General features: G+C 37.0%; 4 protein-coding genes across 7 annotated transcripts; 1 reads left to right on the forward strand and 3 right to left on the reverse strand.

The window, feature by feature from the left end:
• Window positions 1-211: 211 nt before the first annotated feature.
• Window positions 212-2191, reverse strand: LOC117604489 (uncharacterized). 4 transcript variants are annotated; one of them, XM_034324590.2, is made up of 7 exons: window positions 1922-2191; window positions 1719-1857; window positions 1503-1635; window positions 953-1436; window positions 665-877; window positions 419-607; window positions 212-347 (listed from the first exon to the last, which is right to left on the reverse strand). In XM_034324590.2, the coding sequence occupies exons 1-7, from the start codon at window positions 2189-2191 to the stop codon at window positions 279-281; spliced, it is 1497 nt and encodes a 498-aa protein (XP_034180481.1). In that variant the 3' UTR covers window positions 212-278. The 4 variants fall into 4 exon arrangements, with proteins under 4 accessions (XP_034180481.1, XP_034180483.1, XP_034180482.1 ...); XM_034324592.2 differs by having other exon boundaries at window positions 283-607; window positions 953-1179; window positions 1246-1436; XM_034324591.2 differs by having other exon boundaries at window positions 283-607; window positions 953-1186; window positions 1241-1436.
• Window positions 2192-3161: 970 nt separating this feature from the next.
• Window positions 3162-7300, reverse strand: LOC117604490 (hexosaminidase D). The gene is made up of 9 exons (XM_034324593.2): window positions 5430-7300; window positions 5287-5341; window positions 4733-4948; window positions 4319-4667; window positions 4172-4246; window positions 3899-4094; window positions 3565-3840; window positions 3405-3491; window positions 3162-3336 (listed from the first exon to the last, which is right to left on the reverse strand). The coding sequence occupies exons 1-9, from the start codon at window positions 5456-5458 to the stop codon at window positions 3162-3164; spliced, it is 1458 nt and encodes a 485-aa protein (XP_034180484.2). The 5' UTR covers window positions 5459-7300.
• A 145-nt stretch (window positions 7301-7445) lies between these two features.
• not (ubiquitin carboxyl-terminal hydrolase nonstop) lies at window positions 7446-11192 on the reverse strand. The gene is made up of 7 exons (XM_034324588.2): window positions 11051-11192; window positions 10429-10866; window positions 9107-9239; window positions 8816-9031; window positions 8328-8742; window positions 7690-8256; window positions 7446-7614 (listed from the first exon to the last, which is right to left on the reverse strand). The coding sequence occupies exons 2-7, from the start codon at window positions 10546-10548 to the stop codon at window positions 7557-7559; spliced, it is 1509 nt and encodes a 502-aa protein (XP_034180479.1). The 5' UTR covers window positions 10549-10866; window positions 11051-11192; the 3' UTR covers window positions 7446-7556.
• LOC117604486 (cilia- and flagella-associated protein 100) lies at window positions 11091-15814 on the forward strand. The gene is made up of 10 exons (XM_034324585.2): window positions 11091-11227; window positions 11290-11490; window positions 12550-12606; window positions 12832-13028; window positions 13194-13401; window positions 13479-13736; window positions 13817-14183; window positions 14592-14821; window positions 14962-15285; window positions 15368-15814. The coding sequence occupies exons 4-10, from the start codon at window positions 12964-12966 to the stop codon at window positions 15704-15706; spliced, it is 1791 nt and encodes a 596-aa protein (XP_034180476.2). The 5' UTR covers window positions 11091-11227; window positions 11290-11490; window positions 12550-12606; window positions 12832-12963; the 3' UTR covers window positions 15707-15814.
• The last annotated feature ends 2464 nt before the right edge of the window (window positions 15815-18278 follow it).

Below are 18278 nucleotides of genomic sequence, written 5' to 3' on the forward strand. Positions count from 1 at the left end.
TAGGAACTGTTCTTTTATATCGTTATAAAATACTGTATGTACATGGAAACTAGGAACCCATTGAGAAATTTATTATATTTACATATTGAAAATCCAAACCTTCTCATCTGACATTTGTGAGCTTGGTTGACATAAATGTTGCCATGGCAATTTCAGCTTTAGCGCCATCTTTTAGTCGAATATATCCGTACAGCGGGAAAATTAAAATATTGCTACTATTTCCATGCTATTTATTATGAAGAAGCATGATATACAATTATGATGTGTTATAAGCTACTTTACTGTTCTATAGACTCCAGTCGAACATTCTTCATATGAAGTATTTGATTTTCTAGGGCAGCTATTCTCTACAATTTTCAATACTTTGAATTAGAAAGTAAAACTTTACATTTAAAATAACATTTCTGATGTATAGTACCCTGAGATACTCCTGGGTCTGACATTCTGCTTTAGCCTCTGTTTCTGCTAGAAGCGTTCTATACTGTTCTTCTAGCAAGCCAACAACTTTGTCCATTTCACTTTGCTTTTTTCTATTCAAATACGTACATAACTCATTTTTCTGTTCTTGTAATCGTAGTTGTAAGGTTTTTATTTCTATATCCTTGTTCTGTGACAAAGCGTATCAAGTAATATAATGTTATAGATTAAGTGTGAACAGGATTACCTTGATTATGTTCGACATTTTCTTCTCATAATCGTACTCCAATCTCTCTTTCGACTTTTCAAGCTTCATAACAGCTTTCTTCAAAGCAGAAACTTTAGACATTAAGTGTTCATTTTGCTTTTGACTTTCGTGATCTATTTCAATTCTCATTTTGCTGAATTCTTCTTTCATTGTTGTATATTGCTCAATTAACATTGCCTGCAATTTATCCCCCTAAAAAAAAGTACAATACTATTCAGTAATGTAGATGTAAATAAATTTTGATATTTGCAATTCGTAACAAAATACATCTTTAATCTTGGTTTCCAATTTTGCTTCTAAATCAGAAATTTTATCGCTCAACGTTTCAATTTCTTCTTTTCTTCCCGCATCTTTCTTTAACAGTTCAGCGTCTTTCTTTTCAAGTAAATCTTGTTTCTGTTGCAGCTCTTTATCCTTTTCTCTTGTTAGCGCATCAAATCGTTCGCATATCAGATTAATTTTGTCCATCCACTGTTTCTCCATCTCTTTAATTCCTATATCCTTCAAAATAACTTGTGTACTTCTTGCTTTAAAAATAAAACTTTCACCTCTTACCTTACCATGGATGATTTCTTCTAACTTTTCACTTATCATAATTATGCTGTTATTCAGTGTCTCGTTCTTCATTCGCTCATCCTCTAATTGATGCTTTAATTTAGTAAACTGTTCTACAACTGAATAATGATACTCTTGTATAGTTTCTTTGTAACTTTCCTCTAAGTAATTTTTTATTTTCTGCACCTCTGGCAACCTTTAACAATTTATAATTAATTTAAACGTATTAACTCTTTCCATTAGTATTTAGTGATATACTAACTTAGCTTTTAAAGCAATTACATCAGCAGTTAATCGACTGACACTTGCGGATAAATAATTATCCGCATTTCCATTATGATTCCCCCGATATTCTACCAACTGATTTTTTAAATATTCATTCTGTGCCTGTAGTTCTGTAATAACGGTATTAGATATGCATTTATACGTTGCTCATAGATTCTTTTGGTTTATTCTGATTAGTACTACAATTTCATACTCCTCATATCCATCATATGGTGTTTTATCAATGCATTACTTCGTTGATGTTGAACACATTTTGCACTTGGCCTTAAACAATTACGATGAGATTTCATGGCACAATCTGATAGATCACTTACCGATGAACTAATACAGACCTGTATCACATATTCATTATTTCTTTTCTGTTAGGGCAAAATTTAAAAATCCTAATATAAGTACCGTATGATGGGGCTTAGGTAATGGTAGAAGAAGTCCATTACACGGAGGCCTACTGAAAATTCCTTTTATGTGACCTGTTTTCAGCTGCCTGTACAATTCCAAAAGATATTCGTTTCTCAAACGACGCTGCGAGGAAGCAGCGTTTAATTTATTAAGCCAAACCTTGCATAACTGTGCACTTTCTGCAGACGACAATTCTAATACATAAGGCCTGACACGTGCTAATGTTTCCTTATAACATTCGTCCAGTATTACATCAGTCTTGTTCATTATATTCTTCAATTTTTTACATGATCTCTACATTTGTCAGTATTATTTCATTAGCCTGGCTATAGATACCATTTGAAACATGTAACTTAAGAAAAAGGCATTTTTTAAGATATTGATGCCTTTTAACAACTTGTTGCTTTTGTTTTTCACTAAATAACGAATATCACGAGATAGCCATGGATCACATAAAAGGTGAAAAAAACACGAAACCTTTGTTTTGCTCGATAAATAATTTGCTTAATATTTTAGAAGAGATTTATGTCATATAAAATAAAATCGTAAGTTGTGTGCTTGTTACATATATTTTATACAAAAACATTTATTTACTACTATCACTTTGATATAAGCTTTATCTACGTTCAATCCTTTACTATTTCTCTTGCATTATTACATCGATAAGTATATTTTAAAAACAATTATTGGTTCAGAAATTTAGTAATAAAAAAGATTCCAGGAAATATATTGCGTATCGCATAAAATCTTTTTATACGGTTGGTTAATATATAGTTTTCATTAAATTTTTTCAGAGATTTCTAAAAGAAGTACAACCAGTATTTTCACATGCTATGGCTATAGTAAACGCAGATAGTTAGAAGCATATGCCATTAAGCACAATAGCCAAGAAATGTCTATCGAGCTTGATTACGTTACAAGAATCCTTTCATAGCCAAATATCACAGTACAGCTCATAAAATGACAAAACTCCGTGACAAAATCATTGTCACGAGCTTGTTCACTCCTAAGCCATGTATTAAAATAATCGTTCCATCTTTTATAAAATTATATTCCATGCATACAGCACAGTATCACTTTTTCAAATCTATTTTTACTCTCCTACGCTATTTATAAAATAAAATTGTACAATTTACTAAATCTTTTCGTACTTTGTTCATCAGCGTATCGCCGCCTGTATCGGAAGTTGGTCATTGAGATCTAAAGCAGTAAATTCTGCAACATTTTTACGAAAGCATTAAATTCGACTATTTAATTTGATTTGATTTTCCGTAGTTTGCTTTAACTCTACGAGTTTTCCTTTCATGGGCTGAATATTTGTACCTATCCATTCATCGATCGTTGACGAAAAGAAAATACTTTCCATTTGAAATCTTAGGTATCCTTCTAAAGAAGATAATTCTAATAGCAATCTGAAAAAATCATGTCCATCATTATGAAATCTTCTGGTGCAGATTGCTATAGAAATAAATCAGCTTACTCTGTAAAAGCAGGTACTAAGTTTTCTAACTGCATAGGATTCGTGTAATTATTTGCAACTTGCCAAGGATTCATCCATGTAGATATTCTGTAATATTATTATGACAGAAAAAGATAAGAATCGAAACTTCTTTTCCAAGATTAATTTAAATTATACTTACTGTTCACTAGTAGTGATATTATGATATTTAACTCTAAAATTTAAAAACCATTCTATGCCTACTGCAACCTGCCATCCAGGAAACAGTAAGTTACTGGGTATTGGCGCGGGTCTTGGTTGTGGTGTTATATGCAAAGGATGATCAATGTATCCTAAACTCTTAGCCACTTGATTGTGAATTTGTTCAGAATACCCATGAAGCCAAACTTTCAAGCATAACGCTAATGATGGTATTGCTGTCGGTAATAATTCACACAATGTTGCATAATGGTCATACCTAAAATACAGAATTATTAGAACTATTTCTTGTTCAACACAAACTTCGAATAAATTACCGGGACCATCCGGTAAAAGCTGTTCCCCGAAATTCATGAACTTTGTTCACGTGTACACCCAATTCCTCTAGCCACTTTTCATGATTACTTATATGGTGCCTTGTAACTGGTACATGTTGAGAGGATCCAGTAGCGCCTTTAAATGCAGTAGCTGCCCAAATATGGGGAAATACTGCAGCATATTTGTCCCATAATCCTGAAAAATAATTTTAATATCATGTATTACAACAATTAAATATCAGTATTTAAAACAATAAAAAATGTAAATTTTACCGGGAGGGAGAGCAAAATTATCTCTAGGATTGTAATGCCAAATCATAGGCTCTACATATTTTCCGATGTAATGATCTGAAAATTAGACAAAATATTTTTATGAAATTCTATGTGATACAGAGTAACAAAAATAAGTTATCAAGGTACCATTCAAAACCTGTAAATCTATAGATCTTAACATATCATCCCATATGACGATCTTTAAGTAGGGATATGTTTCTTGTACATATTGTGCAATGGCCAAAACATGTTCCAGGAACAAAGATGGTTTTCCATATTTGTTAGAGGCAGCGCGTTTTGTACAAATTGAGCAAAGGCCTAAATGCCAGACTTCATCTGCACCTATGTGCAGATATTGTATGTCTGGGTGAAAACTAACTATTTGTCGAATCAAAGACTTTACCAAAGGTAATGTCCTTGGATTAGATGGGCAAATTGAGCTTGGAAAATTTTCTACCTCTCTCAAGGATCTCCATTCATCGTGTTTCAAAACAAACTGAAAATATTTACTCATTAGTCAAAATTATAATAACGTGTAACTCCTGAATGATTCTCTCTTACCTCCATGTGGCCAAAGGTTTGCACTAAAGGAACAACTGCTAAGCCACAGTCTCCTGCAATCTGTAAAATGTGCTTAGCCTCTTGAGCTGTATATCCAATAGTTAAACTGTTTAATCCATTGCTCCCTATCTGAGATAGTTCTCGATTGTATGGGAATGTATCTTCCCATTCTAGGAGAAGCCCGGTGGCACCCCATGTCCTCAAAAGTGGAAACAACTAAAATGACAATTGCATATTGTTAAAGATTATTTAACATTACAAAAATAGATAACACATATACATTAAATCATCTTTAAGAAATATCATGTACAGTTATAGCTATATATATGTATAATTTACGTATATATGAACATCATGCCGTATTACGCACACAAGTTCGTTCTATACGTCAGAAATTGAAGATAGCTTTTGTAACTGAAAGGACATCGATCAAATAAAAAAACCACATGTTAATGACATTTGAGAAGCGTCATGGTAATTATGATTCGACGGCACTGCTGTCAGATAAGAGATATGGTGTGTAAACAATGCGGTTGTTTATTCGGATAACAAACCTTTTCGAAATAACAGACTCGTGGTGGAGCACCCTTGAGATCTAAGTGAACTAGCCTACAAAAAAAAGAACATTACTCTATGACACGACAGTTACTCAATCGTAAAATATTTAGAAATTTATGTCAACCCATCGGCCGTTTACCTGTGCGAGCCAAACGTCAAGGCGTCCATCTTTCCTCCATTACTACAACGTTAATTAAAGAGCATAATATATCAGAATACTATTAATATTTTCTGTTATACAGATAACGGCATTTATTTTTTTGTTCTCCATTATTTTACATTTATATTCATTCATCAACCTACAATTTTATGCCATATTTTGATTAAAACGCGCGGACCATGATTCAAATTTGAACGCTTAAGTAAAATATTCTTCTCGAGTCTTATACAATTTTATGAAAGACATACGGTAAAATATATTTCTAAAAACGAACTTCGAAATATCCTTATCCTGTACGCATCCATTCTTAAGTTTGCATTGTATAAGATAAGGAGTTATCGATATAAATGCTGATAATGAAATAGCTGCATAGCTGTGTACGCAAAACATAAAAGAAGTAGGTTAAATTAAAAACCGTTCATCGACGAAATATAACTTTATTTCTGTATACGTTCAGCCTTATATAAAACATTACAACTGCACGCGTAATATGAACTTCCAAATGTATAGGTATTATTGGTCGTGTCCAAATGTGTAGGTATTACAGGTGCAGTCGGTTGTTGTAATGCGTACGATTGATGAATACGTCGGACGACAAAGTTATTTTATTTTTCTCATATCTTTTTTCGTACATTATTTTGTACGTCGTTAAACAAGATTATCTTCCCTTGTTTTGCGAATATAATTACACACACAAGTCTCTCTTAATAGTCTTAATATTTCGACAATGTATTGTACATTTTCGTCGTGTACGCATAACATACCAAACGAATCATTCGAATGGTACACCGATTAGATGTATGTTATAATCTTCTTTCAGGTGTCATTTAATTATCCGTAAGATTAGTACACGAGTCTAGTGTTTCATGGAAACATTACGCAAGGTTTCAACGCACATAGTATAGAAAATAATAACTTACGATAACGATAGGCACAGAATTGAAAACTATGAATGCAATGAATACTTGGCACTTTTCGTACGATTTATTTTACGGAAAGTGAACGTAGAATTATCGGATCTTATATCAGAGGAATATACGTTTCTTTTTTCGGTTGCTTTTCACATCTTTTACAATCTATATCATTGCGTTTGTACAGCAAGGTAAAACGATCAATTAGAAAAGAAAATATGTTAAACAGTGATTTTTATTATTCACAGTCACGCGAAATAATTCGCCTTGTTTGGATAATATTATCCTCATTCTTTTTCTTTTTTGCTATATGTTATCTCGTTTGTACAAGACTGATTCACCAAAGAATGGCTGACACGATGACCTTGAAAGTAAATTAATATTTCTTCTTACTTTAATCTTTACATAAGAGAAAGCTTATTAACTGGAACATAATTTTGATATATAATTAATGAAAGATATTAGTCGCGTGAACCACTCTTGGTGTCTCATGTATACAAGTGTCAGGGCAGGAATATAACAACAGTCAGCGATATACAAAAATGCGATCGGTCATTTTAAAAAAATTGAGCTAATCTTAAAACTACGCTTATGTTACTTTAGGACACGAACAGGGGAAATCGATCGCCGTGTACGCCAGCCTAGATTTCATCGAACGTAGAAAAAAAAACAAAAAAAAAAAAAAACAGAACAGTGGAAAAGAGAACTGAAATAGAGCAACGAACGCGATCGTTATTTTATTTTCGAAGGTTGACAATTAAAAGTTTCGTAACAACACGACAAACAGCTATGCTAACAGAGCGACATCCGGTCGATCTTGACTATTTTTTTAACAATTATTAATTTCTAGTTTCTCTCTTTTTGATCGCACGATCAAAGCGTAATAGTATAGTTGTTCGTTAAATTCTCTCTTCTAATTTTCAAAAGTAACTCCATCCGTGCCACTTTTTAACGATTATCGTTACAAATAGGAATTTCAAATCTTTTTTTTCTTTTTTTTTTTGAGGCCTTTGTTTCTTTGTTTTCTTTCCTGTCGCATAGATCATATACGTCCAACCGATAAATGAATTTGCGTATTACATGATTTTCCTTACTTTTTCTTTCTTTTTTTTTTTTTCTTAAAGATACTAAAGAAAACTTAAGTCTACCGCCCATGATACGTCGTGATAAATAAATTAATTATACAATCTAAAGTTTACACCTTGGTATTTCGACCGTACTCCAAAATTTGTTTATGATAAAAAAGAAGATACCTGAAAAGGAAACGTTTTTTCACTGGTTCCTTCGTAATGGTACTAACTGCACTGTGGCAAGTGCCGCGAACTCACCCTTCGCTAGTCAAGACATCTTTTAATCTTGCTCTCGTGATCAAATGGTCGTCACATTTAAACCACTGATCTCTTTGCTGCCGTATGAAGGCAGTGTAGTGTCCAGTCTCCAAAGAACCTTCATGATTTATCACCGCAAACAGGGAATACCTATTATCGCTGAATGCCATTTCTTCTCCATTCTTTGACAGCCCGTCCATCATTGCGCTATTGTTGTTACCGTTTCGCCTATGTGACATAAAAGGTGTCATGTCTAATTGTTCTGGAAACGAGATGAACGTAGAGATCTTCTTGTCCTGAATGCTAGAGTGTTCGAATCGTTTTAAATGAAAACTGGCCACAATTGGTAGCTGCTTCATCGTCAATTGTTTGGTACTCTCTTGGTAGGTCTGACAATTGCTACACTTTATTTTCGCGCTAGATCCCAAATGCTCGGCGCGCGTGAACCTTTCCAAACAATCTAATAATGAGGTAGGAGGACCAGAGCTATCGGAACCAGACGCACTAGCTGCTGGGCCAAGATCCAAGGATATATCCCAGAACGGATCTATCGTCGTGGACACTCCGCTAAAAAAATAATTATATTAATATAGATACTTTTCGGTTACGATACAGTGTATTGTGCATTTGTGTCGTACTTGCACGCCTGACAAACCACGTCGCTTTGTAGACCACCGGTAAAGATCTGATCGATGATACAATTACAATGATGTGGATTATCTTTTACTAAAATCGGCGCTGCCTCGCAGTGTCTATGCAAAACGTCAAGTGTAGCTATAAAGAATTCATGAGCATCCTGCTGTTCGTAACCTGCTAAATGTCTCGCGTGCGTCCAGATCAAATGAAGAAGCTTGTGTAGCGTCAACGGTGCTTTGCTACCGGAGTAAAATTCCTGAAAAAGGTGGGACACTTCACAGACCAGGCATCGAGTCGGTTGTGGGCAGTGATGACGGTCAGCAAGGAAATAATCTCTTAACAACGGTGTGTGGATCAGTGCCTGGACAATGCAGTTCATGAAACATGTACTTCCAAGATTTATGAGTCCTCTTAAACCTACAAAACATTATACGACAATTAGTATACATTTAACGTTTACTTGGCTCGAATGAACTCATATGATTCTTACCTATGGTAGAATTTTCTATAACGCGTCTTCTGCGCGGATGCTTCCTCAACAAATCTGCCTCTATTTGTGTGGGCTCCCATGCTCGATAAAATTCTCCAAAGCTCAATGATTTTGCAGATTCGCTCCACTGTGATTTGGCAACTGCCAATAATTCTCTATCGTATACGTAATCACCACATTGGAAGCACAAAATATTTCCATAAGACAGGTCAACAGCTGTAACAATCAATCGTATAATTTATAAGAAATAAACTGTTTAAACAGGCAATGTCAGTTTCTACACATAATTACCTAAAAAATGCTTTTTTGTCTTCGCATGTTCTTGTATATGACCCTTTACATAGCAGCCAAAGAATATACAGTGAAGACAAGAGTGAAGACGATCTTTGTATGTTTTACAAGTATGACACAAACAGCTGACAGCCTAAAAAGTACACAAGTTATTCATTTCTTGTATTGTATGAAACAAATATTGTTGTATTATGAAGTCAAGTATCATACAGATCAGATGAAAGCATTATTTCAGAAAAAATTTTGGAATATTTATGGAGTATTTTTTCATGCAAGGGTATGTTTAATGAAATACAATTGCATTGTATTGTAGAGTGCTGCAAATATTCATCAGACGAACGGTACCAGCAGAATCATAAATCTGCAATACCGTTACTTTACAGGAGCAACAAATCTGGCAAAACTGTGTACCGGCAGAGTAATCGTACAAAGCGGCCATTTTTAAATCCATCCAGGGAAGTACCAATTCGGAGCTAACAAATAAATTGCATCAAAATCGACATTTTTCTTTTATTGTATCTCTCAATTATCGCGACTAATTGATACATTTATTTTGTATTTATCTTTATTCAAGAAATCATTTTGAAACGACTGTTGTTTTCGAATCGAAACATCTCGTAAGGAATAACGAAGAAAAAAAAAATATATACTGATCGAATTGAGCAACCTCCTCCTTTTTCGAAGTCGGTTAAAAAAGAAAAATATTAGGAGAAAAGAATGAAGAAGGAATTTCGAGTAAATTTTGCTTTTACGAATTTTCCAAAATGTTTTGCTAAGTATACATCAAAGTGTTTAATGTTCCCAAATAACGTAGCCAAAGATTGTTGAAGTTAACCGTTATATTTGAACAGAAAAATAAATTTCTCAGCTAAACGTCGCAGTAAACGATGAGAAGCATCGATGGATCTCTTAAACCTACAAACACGAATGGACCACGAGAAAAGAGATAACACATTCCTGTTTTTAAAGTCCTGTAAACAATACGTGCGTGTTTGAAGATCGGGTTGTCATTCTAACATTTGCATACCCTGCGACTCAAGATTGCGAGTGACACTAGAAATGACAAAGAAAGAGAATGATCTTGCAACTTCCTATACTGCTAAGGTCTTCGATACCGCAACAATTTCTCACTCTTTTTTTTCTTTTAATTGATCATTTTATCGTACGTCTAACGAATACGATACGTAGTAAGGCTAGCAGAGTGCGAAATGAAAAATAATAAACGATGAAACGGTAAAAACATCCGAGTAAAGGCGAAAGTGAGAGAAAGAGACAAAGACAGAACCTTGGCCATGGATCACGCAAGAAAAAGATAGTCGCACCTTTCTTACGCGTGCCTCGGTCGACGTGCTGGTCACGAAATAGGAGTGTATCACTTTGTACGGCTGGATACCCTTGGCTGCTTTGAAATTATTCAAGTGTATGCAGCCATGGTCGCTCATCTCAGGCTGGCACGACCGACGCTGCCGTGTCTCCTTCTCCTCAGCCTGGCAAAAGCCGTGGACGAACTTTGATGCTCGCCGGCCTTCCTCGAAGCTAACCACCAAAACGATGACCACGACGAACAGAAATCTGACCACCGACGCGACGCAGACAACGACGGGCCGTCGACGACGGGCACGATTACGTGGATCAGTCGCTTGACGACGACGACGGCGGCAGCAGCGACGACGACGATGACGGAGGCTGCTCTGTGCGGGGCGTAGCACGCTGGCCTTGGCAGGAGCGCGCGTGTCGTTGACATGGAAAACCGCGTGAGCCTTGGAAAAAAAGAGCGCAAGGGTTGCCCGTACAGTGTCGTAGCCGGTCGATCGCTGTCACTCCGCACCGATCTATCCCCGATGGGTGGAAAGAGACGGACAAATGGAAGAGGAGAGATAGACGAACAGAGATAGAGGCGCGCGCGACTGACCGACGAGACAGACGTTATTTCTTTATACCCACGATATAGGGGTAGCCCGCAAATCCTCTCGAAGTCGATCTTTTCAAGGGAAAGCACCGTTTCGGATCTTACGACTTCTCGTGTCCACGTTTTTCGATACCCGGGTGCTTACAGACACCAGCCGGTCACTGCAGGCGCTGCCGGTACGAGGCAGCCCCTCTGTGTCCCCACCACTAACGGTAGAACGTTCTCAGGAATGACTCTTGGAAGGGTGCTTAGGGTTCCTTTCCTTTTGTTTCAGTTTCTACCACCAGGAACTAAAATCATCTCGGAAATAAAACATTTAACTTTAGAATTTGGCAGTATTAACGAAATTGGAAGAGATTTCGTAATGTTGTTCTCGTCTGGGAAAAGATTTCTGATTGACAGAGCGCACGTGGTTTCAGATCCTGGAATCGGAATCGATTATGTATTGATGCAAACAATGTCTACCAATAACAAGGTTTGTACTTTACGTATTTATTTATGATTGGCTATAGAAGCTCTTTTTCTCAAATTTCATAATGAGAGATTGTTTAGAGAGAGATTCAGGGATGAGAGATGCAAGTATGTAACAGATGCAGGAATGTAAAGAATGCTGGGACGTAAGGAAAACAAGAGATGTAAGGGATGGGCGGTGTGTAAGGGATGCAGGGATGTAAGGAGTGCAGAAATGTAAGGGATGCAGGGATTGATACATTGAAGAACTAAAATAATAGAAGAATTTAAGTCAATTAAATAAATAACTGAGAAAATAAATTACGGGCATTAAATAAATAACTCAGAAATGAAATTGGGTGAATTAAATAATAACTCATTGTCAGTTGCTTTTTTGAAATGACTTATTTACCAAGGTGCACGAGGTGAATATAAGTTTGTCAAACAATTATAATGATAAATTGTTCAATCTTGTGCTGCTTTTGATTGATTTCTAAAAAAAAAATAGAGAACAAAGAAATATCGATTGAAACGATTTGATTTGAAAAAGAATGCTTTTTATCGACTTTCAAAACGGCGGTCGTAAATTAAATTTTTTTAAATTCGATCCTAGCGCCATCTATACAGAAACGGCTGAAACTACTCGACAAGTTATCGATCGATTTTCCGAAACAAGGGAACACTAGCGCCAACTATCGGAGAACAGCGGAAACTACTGTAAGTCGGTAAGTAGCTTCTGTTGGTCGAGTAGTTTCAGCCGTTTTTGTATAGATGGCGCTGGGATCGAATTTTAAAAAATTCAATTTATCGCGGTCTTTTTAAAATACAAGTTTGTCAAACAATTATTTTAATAATTTTTCAGTTTTGTGCTGATTTGAAAAGAAAATAGAATCAGAGGGAATGAAAATTGGTTCTTTTCAGAAAATAATCGGTACTGAACTCTTCGGAATAAACCGCGCATGCCAAACAATTCCGCTTGACAACCACTGATCCAAATAACGTCAACGTGCTGTCAATACTGACAGCTACTAAGACGGCCTATCAGATTATCGAACTCTATTCATTTTCCTCTTTTTATTCACAGGGTTCAAGCAATTCAACGAATGCATTAGAAGAGAAGATCGAATTTCCATTACAGAAAGTAAGTAGCATGTTTCTAACATGTACTTTGCTCGATTTTGCCTATCAGAAGTATTTTACATATAGTACAATTTTACATCTGTTAATGTAAAGAAACGTGTTTCAAACAATATACTTTACATTTACAATTCTCTTCTATTCTATCGCAACAACATATCTAATTATTAATTAACTGCAACAGTTACTTGGTTGAAACACATCTCAACAGGCTACTACTTTTTCTCAGACAGTAACTTTAAAAGAAAAGTCTCCCTTATACATTGGACGTGGAGACGAGCTTTTTTTAGAACGTCGCATGTGAACGACCGACAAAGTGAAAAGACTGGCTTGAATAAAGTACAAGCTGAATTAAGCGAGAATGACCGATACCACGAGATTATGCCAGCCTCATCAGATCCGGAAGAAGATGAAGAAGCCTTTCCAGTAAAGAGAATTCTTCAAGTAGATTCGATTCATACGTGTATTTTGAAAAAAATAATTAAAAATCTATGATTAGAAACTATGACCAATTATAAAATTTAAATTTTTACGTACTAAGCAGAAATGATAAATTACTAAAGTTATAATATAGATAATTTTGCTATGTAGAACACAGTACTACTTTACAAAGGGACATGAACATCTGGGAAAAGCGAGAAACGTTTTCGAGGAGCGATCGCCGTTCGGTTATCCCCCTTGCTCTCTCATGTTCTCATATTTTCAATATTGGAAAGCGCAGAAACGTTCCGCGAATTTGGCACGAAGGAGTGGAGTTTATCAAGATAAAGAAGGACATGAACTTTTGCGAACACTTCGTGTGAGCAGTCTGAATCTATCGTTGTTCAAAAGCCAACAAGAATTTACACACTAAATAGCTGTATGATTTTCACTAAGGTCGACGTGGATATTGAAGCTTTTGAGGCGAAGAAGCATAAAGATTTACACGAAGGAATAGCCATCACTGACGTGGATCCAGAATTCTTTAAAGAATTGGCTGGCAGAGTTGTGAAAGAAAAGTTCTCAGTGAACGAATACGTGAACGATATCCGCAACATTTTCAAGGCTCGACTATTAGCGGGACAGGAAATGGATGATTGCATCCTCATCGACCAGCAGTTCGTCGAGGAACAGAGAATATTAAACAAAATCAAGGTCTTATCCTATTTCCTTTGGCTCGGTACCAACATTTAACAACCTCTCCACTAACTATATTAATGAAATTTCCCTATCAGAAACGTTATCGTCAATACGTCAGCGCCTTCGAGGACTTCCTGTCGAAGGATCACGAGCAAAGCATGAAGATCCTCGAGGAGGCCGAAAATGAGAGCAAAAAGACAAAAGAGATCACTCTGAGAAGAAATCAGCTCTCCAAGGAATTCGGTCAGGTTAGACTTGACGTGTATTACTGGGAGGAGAACTGGAGAATGGTGAAGATGTGCCAAAGATTTTTGTACCAAGTGTCACCAGACTCTTGGCGCACGGAGCACGATTGGATCTATCGTACAGAATCCGCAGAGACCATTGATACAGTTCATACTGACGTTATATTCGGTCGTTATCGAATGCTGGAGAAAGTTCCATCCATCGACGTCTTGATAAGTAATGTATCTCCCTTCTTCCTTGAAATCTTGAAAGACAAATTTTGTATTACTATATTATTATATCGTTCAGGCAATTAATTTTTTATCTTACCCTATATATTGTTAGAAAAGAATGATATTCTCAGAGAGGAAATTTAGGGCAACAGAGCAATCTTTGTGAGACTCCTCTCTGCCCATTCCTGATCTATAAAGTGTGAATAGAAATGAGCAGAAGTTTGTAGAGTAGTTGGAGGATTTTAGGTGTGAATGAGGAGTGGTTAGAATCGAACAGAAGGCTCGAATGTCTGCGAGAGGGAAGAATACTTACAGCTGCGAGATTTTCTAGAGCGTATCTCCGTATAAAATCAAGTCAATATACAATTGTTAACTTACTTTAAGCCTTTCAAAGGGAATCATTGATTTTCAGATTTGTTCGAGGAGGATATTAGATACGCAGGTCCAGCCGAGCTGTACTTCGAGGATCCACAGGACCTGATCCGGGTATTTAGATCAATAGAGATGCAAAATTTGAACGCGTTGATTCATCTGGAATCTCTGGCAGAACCACTGACGGAGATGATATTGACAATCCACACTGCGGAAGCTAAGATCAAGTCAGAAGTCGAGGAGCTGACCAACGCCATCGACGAGCTGAAAGCAAGTACTCTTATCAGTAAAAATGATTAAAATATAGAAACAGAAGAAGAATATTGATTCTCTTTTTGTGTTAATCAAAAGAAGGATAAAAGAATAAGTAAAGAACGAAAGCAAATGAAGAAAGCTCATGTTCGTTGAAGGATTCCATTGATAAGCTGGAGACGAGGGCGGTGGATTTGGAGCAGTACGCGAACAAGCTATTGGAGAACATGTTTCGCGAGGCTGTTTGTTCCGAGGAGGTGCTCCGTCTTCAAGTGTTCATCGAGGATGCTTACGAGTCTTGTGTCGGCCCGAATGACGCTGATTTGGACACTTTCGCGATGATGAAGTGGATCGAGAAGACCCACGAGGAGCTAAATCTGACGCTGGACTCTCTGCCGCCGGAAGTGGTACAGACTTATGAGAAGGAAGGCTTCAAGCAAGAGCTCAAGGCACTGAAGGAAACTGAGAGCGCTGCTAGAAAGGCGAGAGACAGAAATTACTATTCAAAGTTTCACAGAATTTTACTTTACCAAATAATGCTCACCGTGTTTTTCTGTTTCACAGTTCGAGCTTATGCACAGATTGTTAGCCTCTTTGAAGCGTGCAATGGAACCTCCTCCGATAAAAAGACGACCTTTAATGTGGCGTTCGATACCGACCAGTCAAAGGATTAAAGAAACTTCACGTCGACTGGAGCCTACCGAAGAAGAAGTTCAGTATCTTACCTTCTTCACCAAGTATTGCAAGGCGGAAGACTTCGTCGCCTATCGTTCTCAATTTCCTGACGACTTCGACCTCACTTTCCAACCTCGACGTCGCGAGACCATCCTTGAAGACGACGAGGAAAGCTCCGAGAACGAGGACAAGGAGGACAAGGAGGACAACGAGAATCCTGACAGCTGATCGATCCATCTTTTCGTAATAATTTAATAATAGAACATTGTGTTGAAGTCTGCTAACGTTGTACCTTATACATGGGCGAGTCTCTCATTTTATATTCATTTATTTCCATATTTATCCAGATGTATTTTATCCTGGTAAAAGAAAATGTATTATTTATTAAGAACTTTTTCTATTACACTAATAACTAGTTATATTACCAGTTAGGGGAGTGGAAAATTTTTGGAATTAGTAATATAAGGAGAGTAGAAATTACTGTAGAAATTACAGTGGTACCTAGGTATACGACCTTACTTACTTGAGATAATTATTTAAAAATGATGCAAATTCACACAAAAAATTTATGTCGAGCAAAATTTGTCACGTCCAAATAGGACGTATTCCAAAGCAGACGTATACCAAGGTACCACTGTACTTAGAATGGTACCTTAAAATTCTCTAATTTAAGACATAAATTTCTCAATAAAATCGATGAGACTTGCATAACCACAAGTGCAGAGACGTAATCGATTCGCAGCTATAGAAGATCGAATCGTTCCAAGATCGTTCCGCTACTCGTCAATTATTCAGTCTACCATATTCCATGATTTCAATATTACTTTCACAGACGGGCCGTTCTGAATAATTCATCAAGCTTTCAGGATCGAAAATCTTCGTCGTCCAATTAAGTAATTGAATTAATCAAATCTGCACGCTCGAACGGTCGATAGGAAACTTCCGTGTTTCTTGCGATTCTTCTTTTTATTTCACAAATTGAAATTGCTCGCGCGGCGTGGAAACGATGCACCCGTTGCAGTTTTTTAACGCCGGCTCCATGTGTTTCTTGTTTACGAGCGAAACCGCAGACGCGTGCTAACGCGAATTATGGCGTTTCAAGTTTTAATGGAGCGAGCGTTCCTCGAAGCACAGACGTCTATTCGGTGGGTTAAAAATGAAAATTTCACGAGTCCCCTTCACGGGAACGGGTTCCTTTATCTCGCCCTGGATTTCTCTGAAATTTCTTTCCTTCCTTCCTTTCATTTCCATCTCAAGCTCCTCAGCATTTAAAATTGCAAACTTCCAAGATCAATTTCATATCGGTATTTCTGAAACAGAAAGTTGAAACTTGAAAATTTACACCACTTTCATCTGTCGCGAATGGTTTATTCTGCTCGGCTGAATTACCGCGAGACCAGAGAAACGAAATTAAGAGAGCACCATAGGTTCTCGCGATTCCTGGCAAACTCGATTCGAGAGGGAGCAGCTTCATCACGAAATTCCTACGCGACAAGAGAAAAAGAGAAACCACCAGCCTCCATAACTCGAGATTACTTTCGCGAAAAAAGCTTGCTGCGAAGAATGCTCATAGGTTCCTTCTTTGCATTCTTCTATCCCAAAGGACACTAGCTGGAGTCTAGCAAGAACAAGAGGATCCCCGTTGCCGGATGGGAAGACAGAGAGAAGACGCGTGTACGAGCCGGGAAAAACAATCTGAAAAAAGAGGGAAAGAGTTTAAAGGAGGGAAAGTAATTTCAGGAGTGATGCAGTGAAAAAAAAAAAAAAAGTAGGACAGAAACGAGAAAATGCACGTCAAGAATTATATGGCGAATCGTTCATCTCGGAGAGAATAATTTCCATGAACAGGGACAAACAAATTGGCATTGCTATTAATTTATGAACCGAATTAACGCTTAATAAACGCGGTTATTAATTTACCACGGCCGATCTGATTCTCTGCAATTACCAGATTTCATTAGCGAATTAATGATTATTTTGATTCGCTTATCTCTTTGATAATTTATAAATGACGTTAATTATTTCAAGTTTCATAGTAACATATTTTAACAGTTTGTAACAATGATATCCAACTATCCAATCCTCCATTCCTTTGCTCTACAAGTGAAATCGATGGCAGACACGTGCTACTCGACTGACTCCAGCCACCCTCTCACCTTTACCCTTCCATTTCTGGTTATTTCGTGTCGAGACGATAGACCCTGAAGAATTCTCACTTACTTACGCGTTTCAACCCTGATTCTGACCCTCGATTCCACTCTATCTGTTAATAAAAATGTTGAGCAGTTAATATTATGAAATAAGATCCTTATTGACTATCAAATAATATTTCCTTTGAACCAAGATAATAATTGTCATAAAGATACAATAGGCGTTCGTTAATTCCCTGCTAGGAATGGCTACATAGCTAGACAGATGAATGCATAATTGTTTCACAGAAACAAACGAGTAGCCAACGAATAGCACTGTGATAATTCCTCGTTTCTTAAAAAGATCAGCCAGCGAAGGTTCGTATTACAGGGAATAATCGAGCGGTTATTGTAGTTTGCATGGTCCTAGAAGAATGGCAAAGGTCGGATTTTACGTACCTTCGGCAGACCTATCGTGATTATCCCCATGGCAACGAGGATTTGCTCGATAGCGCAGTGGCTAGGGTGCTCTTCAACCAGCGCCAACCACCCCTTCTTTCTCTCCCCTGTTTATCGTCCGTCTGTTTTCAACCCTCGGCTACCTTCTCTCCTTTCGAACCGCGTACTTTGCCCTTTATCACGTTCCTCTGCTCCTCCTCTGCTATATTATT

This window comes from Osmia lignaria, chromosome 7, assembly GCF_051020975.1.
Source record: "Osmia lignaria lignaria isolate PbOS001 chromosome 7, iyOsmLign1, whole genome shotgun sequence".
Taxonomy (NCBI): Eukaryota; Metazoa; Arthropoda; class Insecta; order Hymenoptera; family Megachilidae; genus Osmia; species Osmia lignaria.

Bases quoted from the DNA above. Each gene is read 5' to 3' on its own strand.
- LOC117604489 (XM_034324589.2), bottom strand. From the start codon at position 2,191: ATGAACAAGACTGATGTAATACTGGACGAATGTTATAAGGAAACATTA. The intron at 1,636-1,718 runs GTATGAAATTGT...CCGTTATTACAG, and splicing joins CCATATGATGGATATGAGGA to AACTACAGGCACAGAATGAA. The intron at 608-664 runs GTAATCCTGTTC...GCTTTGTCACAG, and splicing joins AAATGTCGAACATAATCAAG to AACAAGGATATAGAAATAAA.
- LOC117604490 (XM_034324593.2), bottom strand. From the start codon at position 5,458: ATGGACGCCTTGACGTTTGGCTCGCACAG. The intron at 5,342-5,429 runs GTAAACGGCCGA...TTTTTTTTGTAG, and splicing joins TTGACGTTTGGCTCGCACAG to GCTAGTTCACTTAGATCTCA. The intron at 4,949-5,286 runs GTTTGTTATCCG...TTGTCATTTTAG, and splicing joins GAGTCTGTTATTTCGAAAAG to TTGTTTCCACTTTTGAGGAC.
- not (XM_034324588.2), bottom strand. From the start codon at position 10,548: ATGAGCGACCATGGCTGCATACACTTGAATAATTTCAAAGCAGCCAAG. The intron at 8,257-8,327 runs GTACGACACAAA...TTATTTTTTTAG, and splicing joins GTGGTTTGTCAGGCGTGCAA to CGGAGTGTCCACGACGATAG. The intron at 7,615-7,689 runs GTGAGTTCGCGG...TTTCCTTTTCAG, and splicing joins GATGTCTTGACTAGCGAAGG to GTATCTTCTTTTTTATCATA.
- LOC117604486 (XM_034324585.2), top strand. From the start codon at position 12,964: ATGACCGATACCACGAGATTATGCCAGCCTCATCAGATCCGGAAGAAG. The intron at 13,737-13,816 runs GTCTTATCCTAT...TTTCCCTATCAG, and splicing joins GAATATTAAACAAAATCAAG to AAACGTTATCGTCAATACGT. The intron at 14,822-14,961 runs GCAAGTACTCTT...TGTTCGTTGAAG, and splicing joins ACGCCATCGACGAGCTGAAA to GATTCCATTGATAAGCTGGA.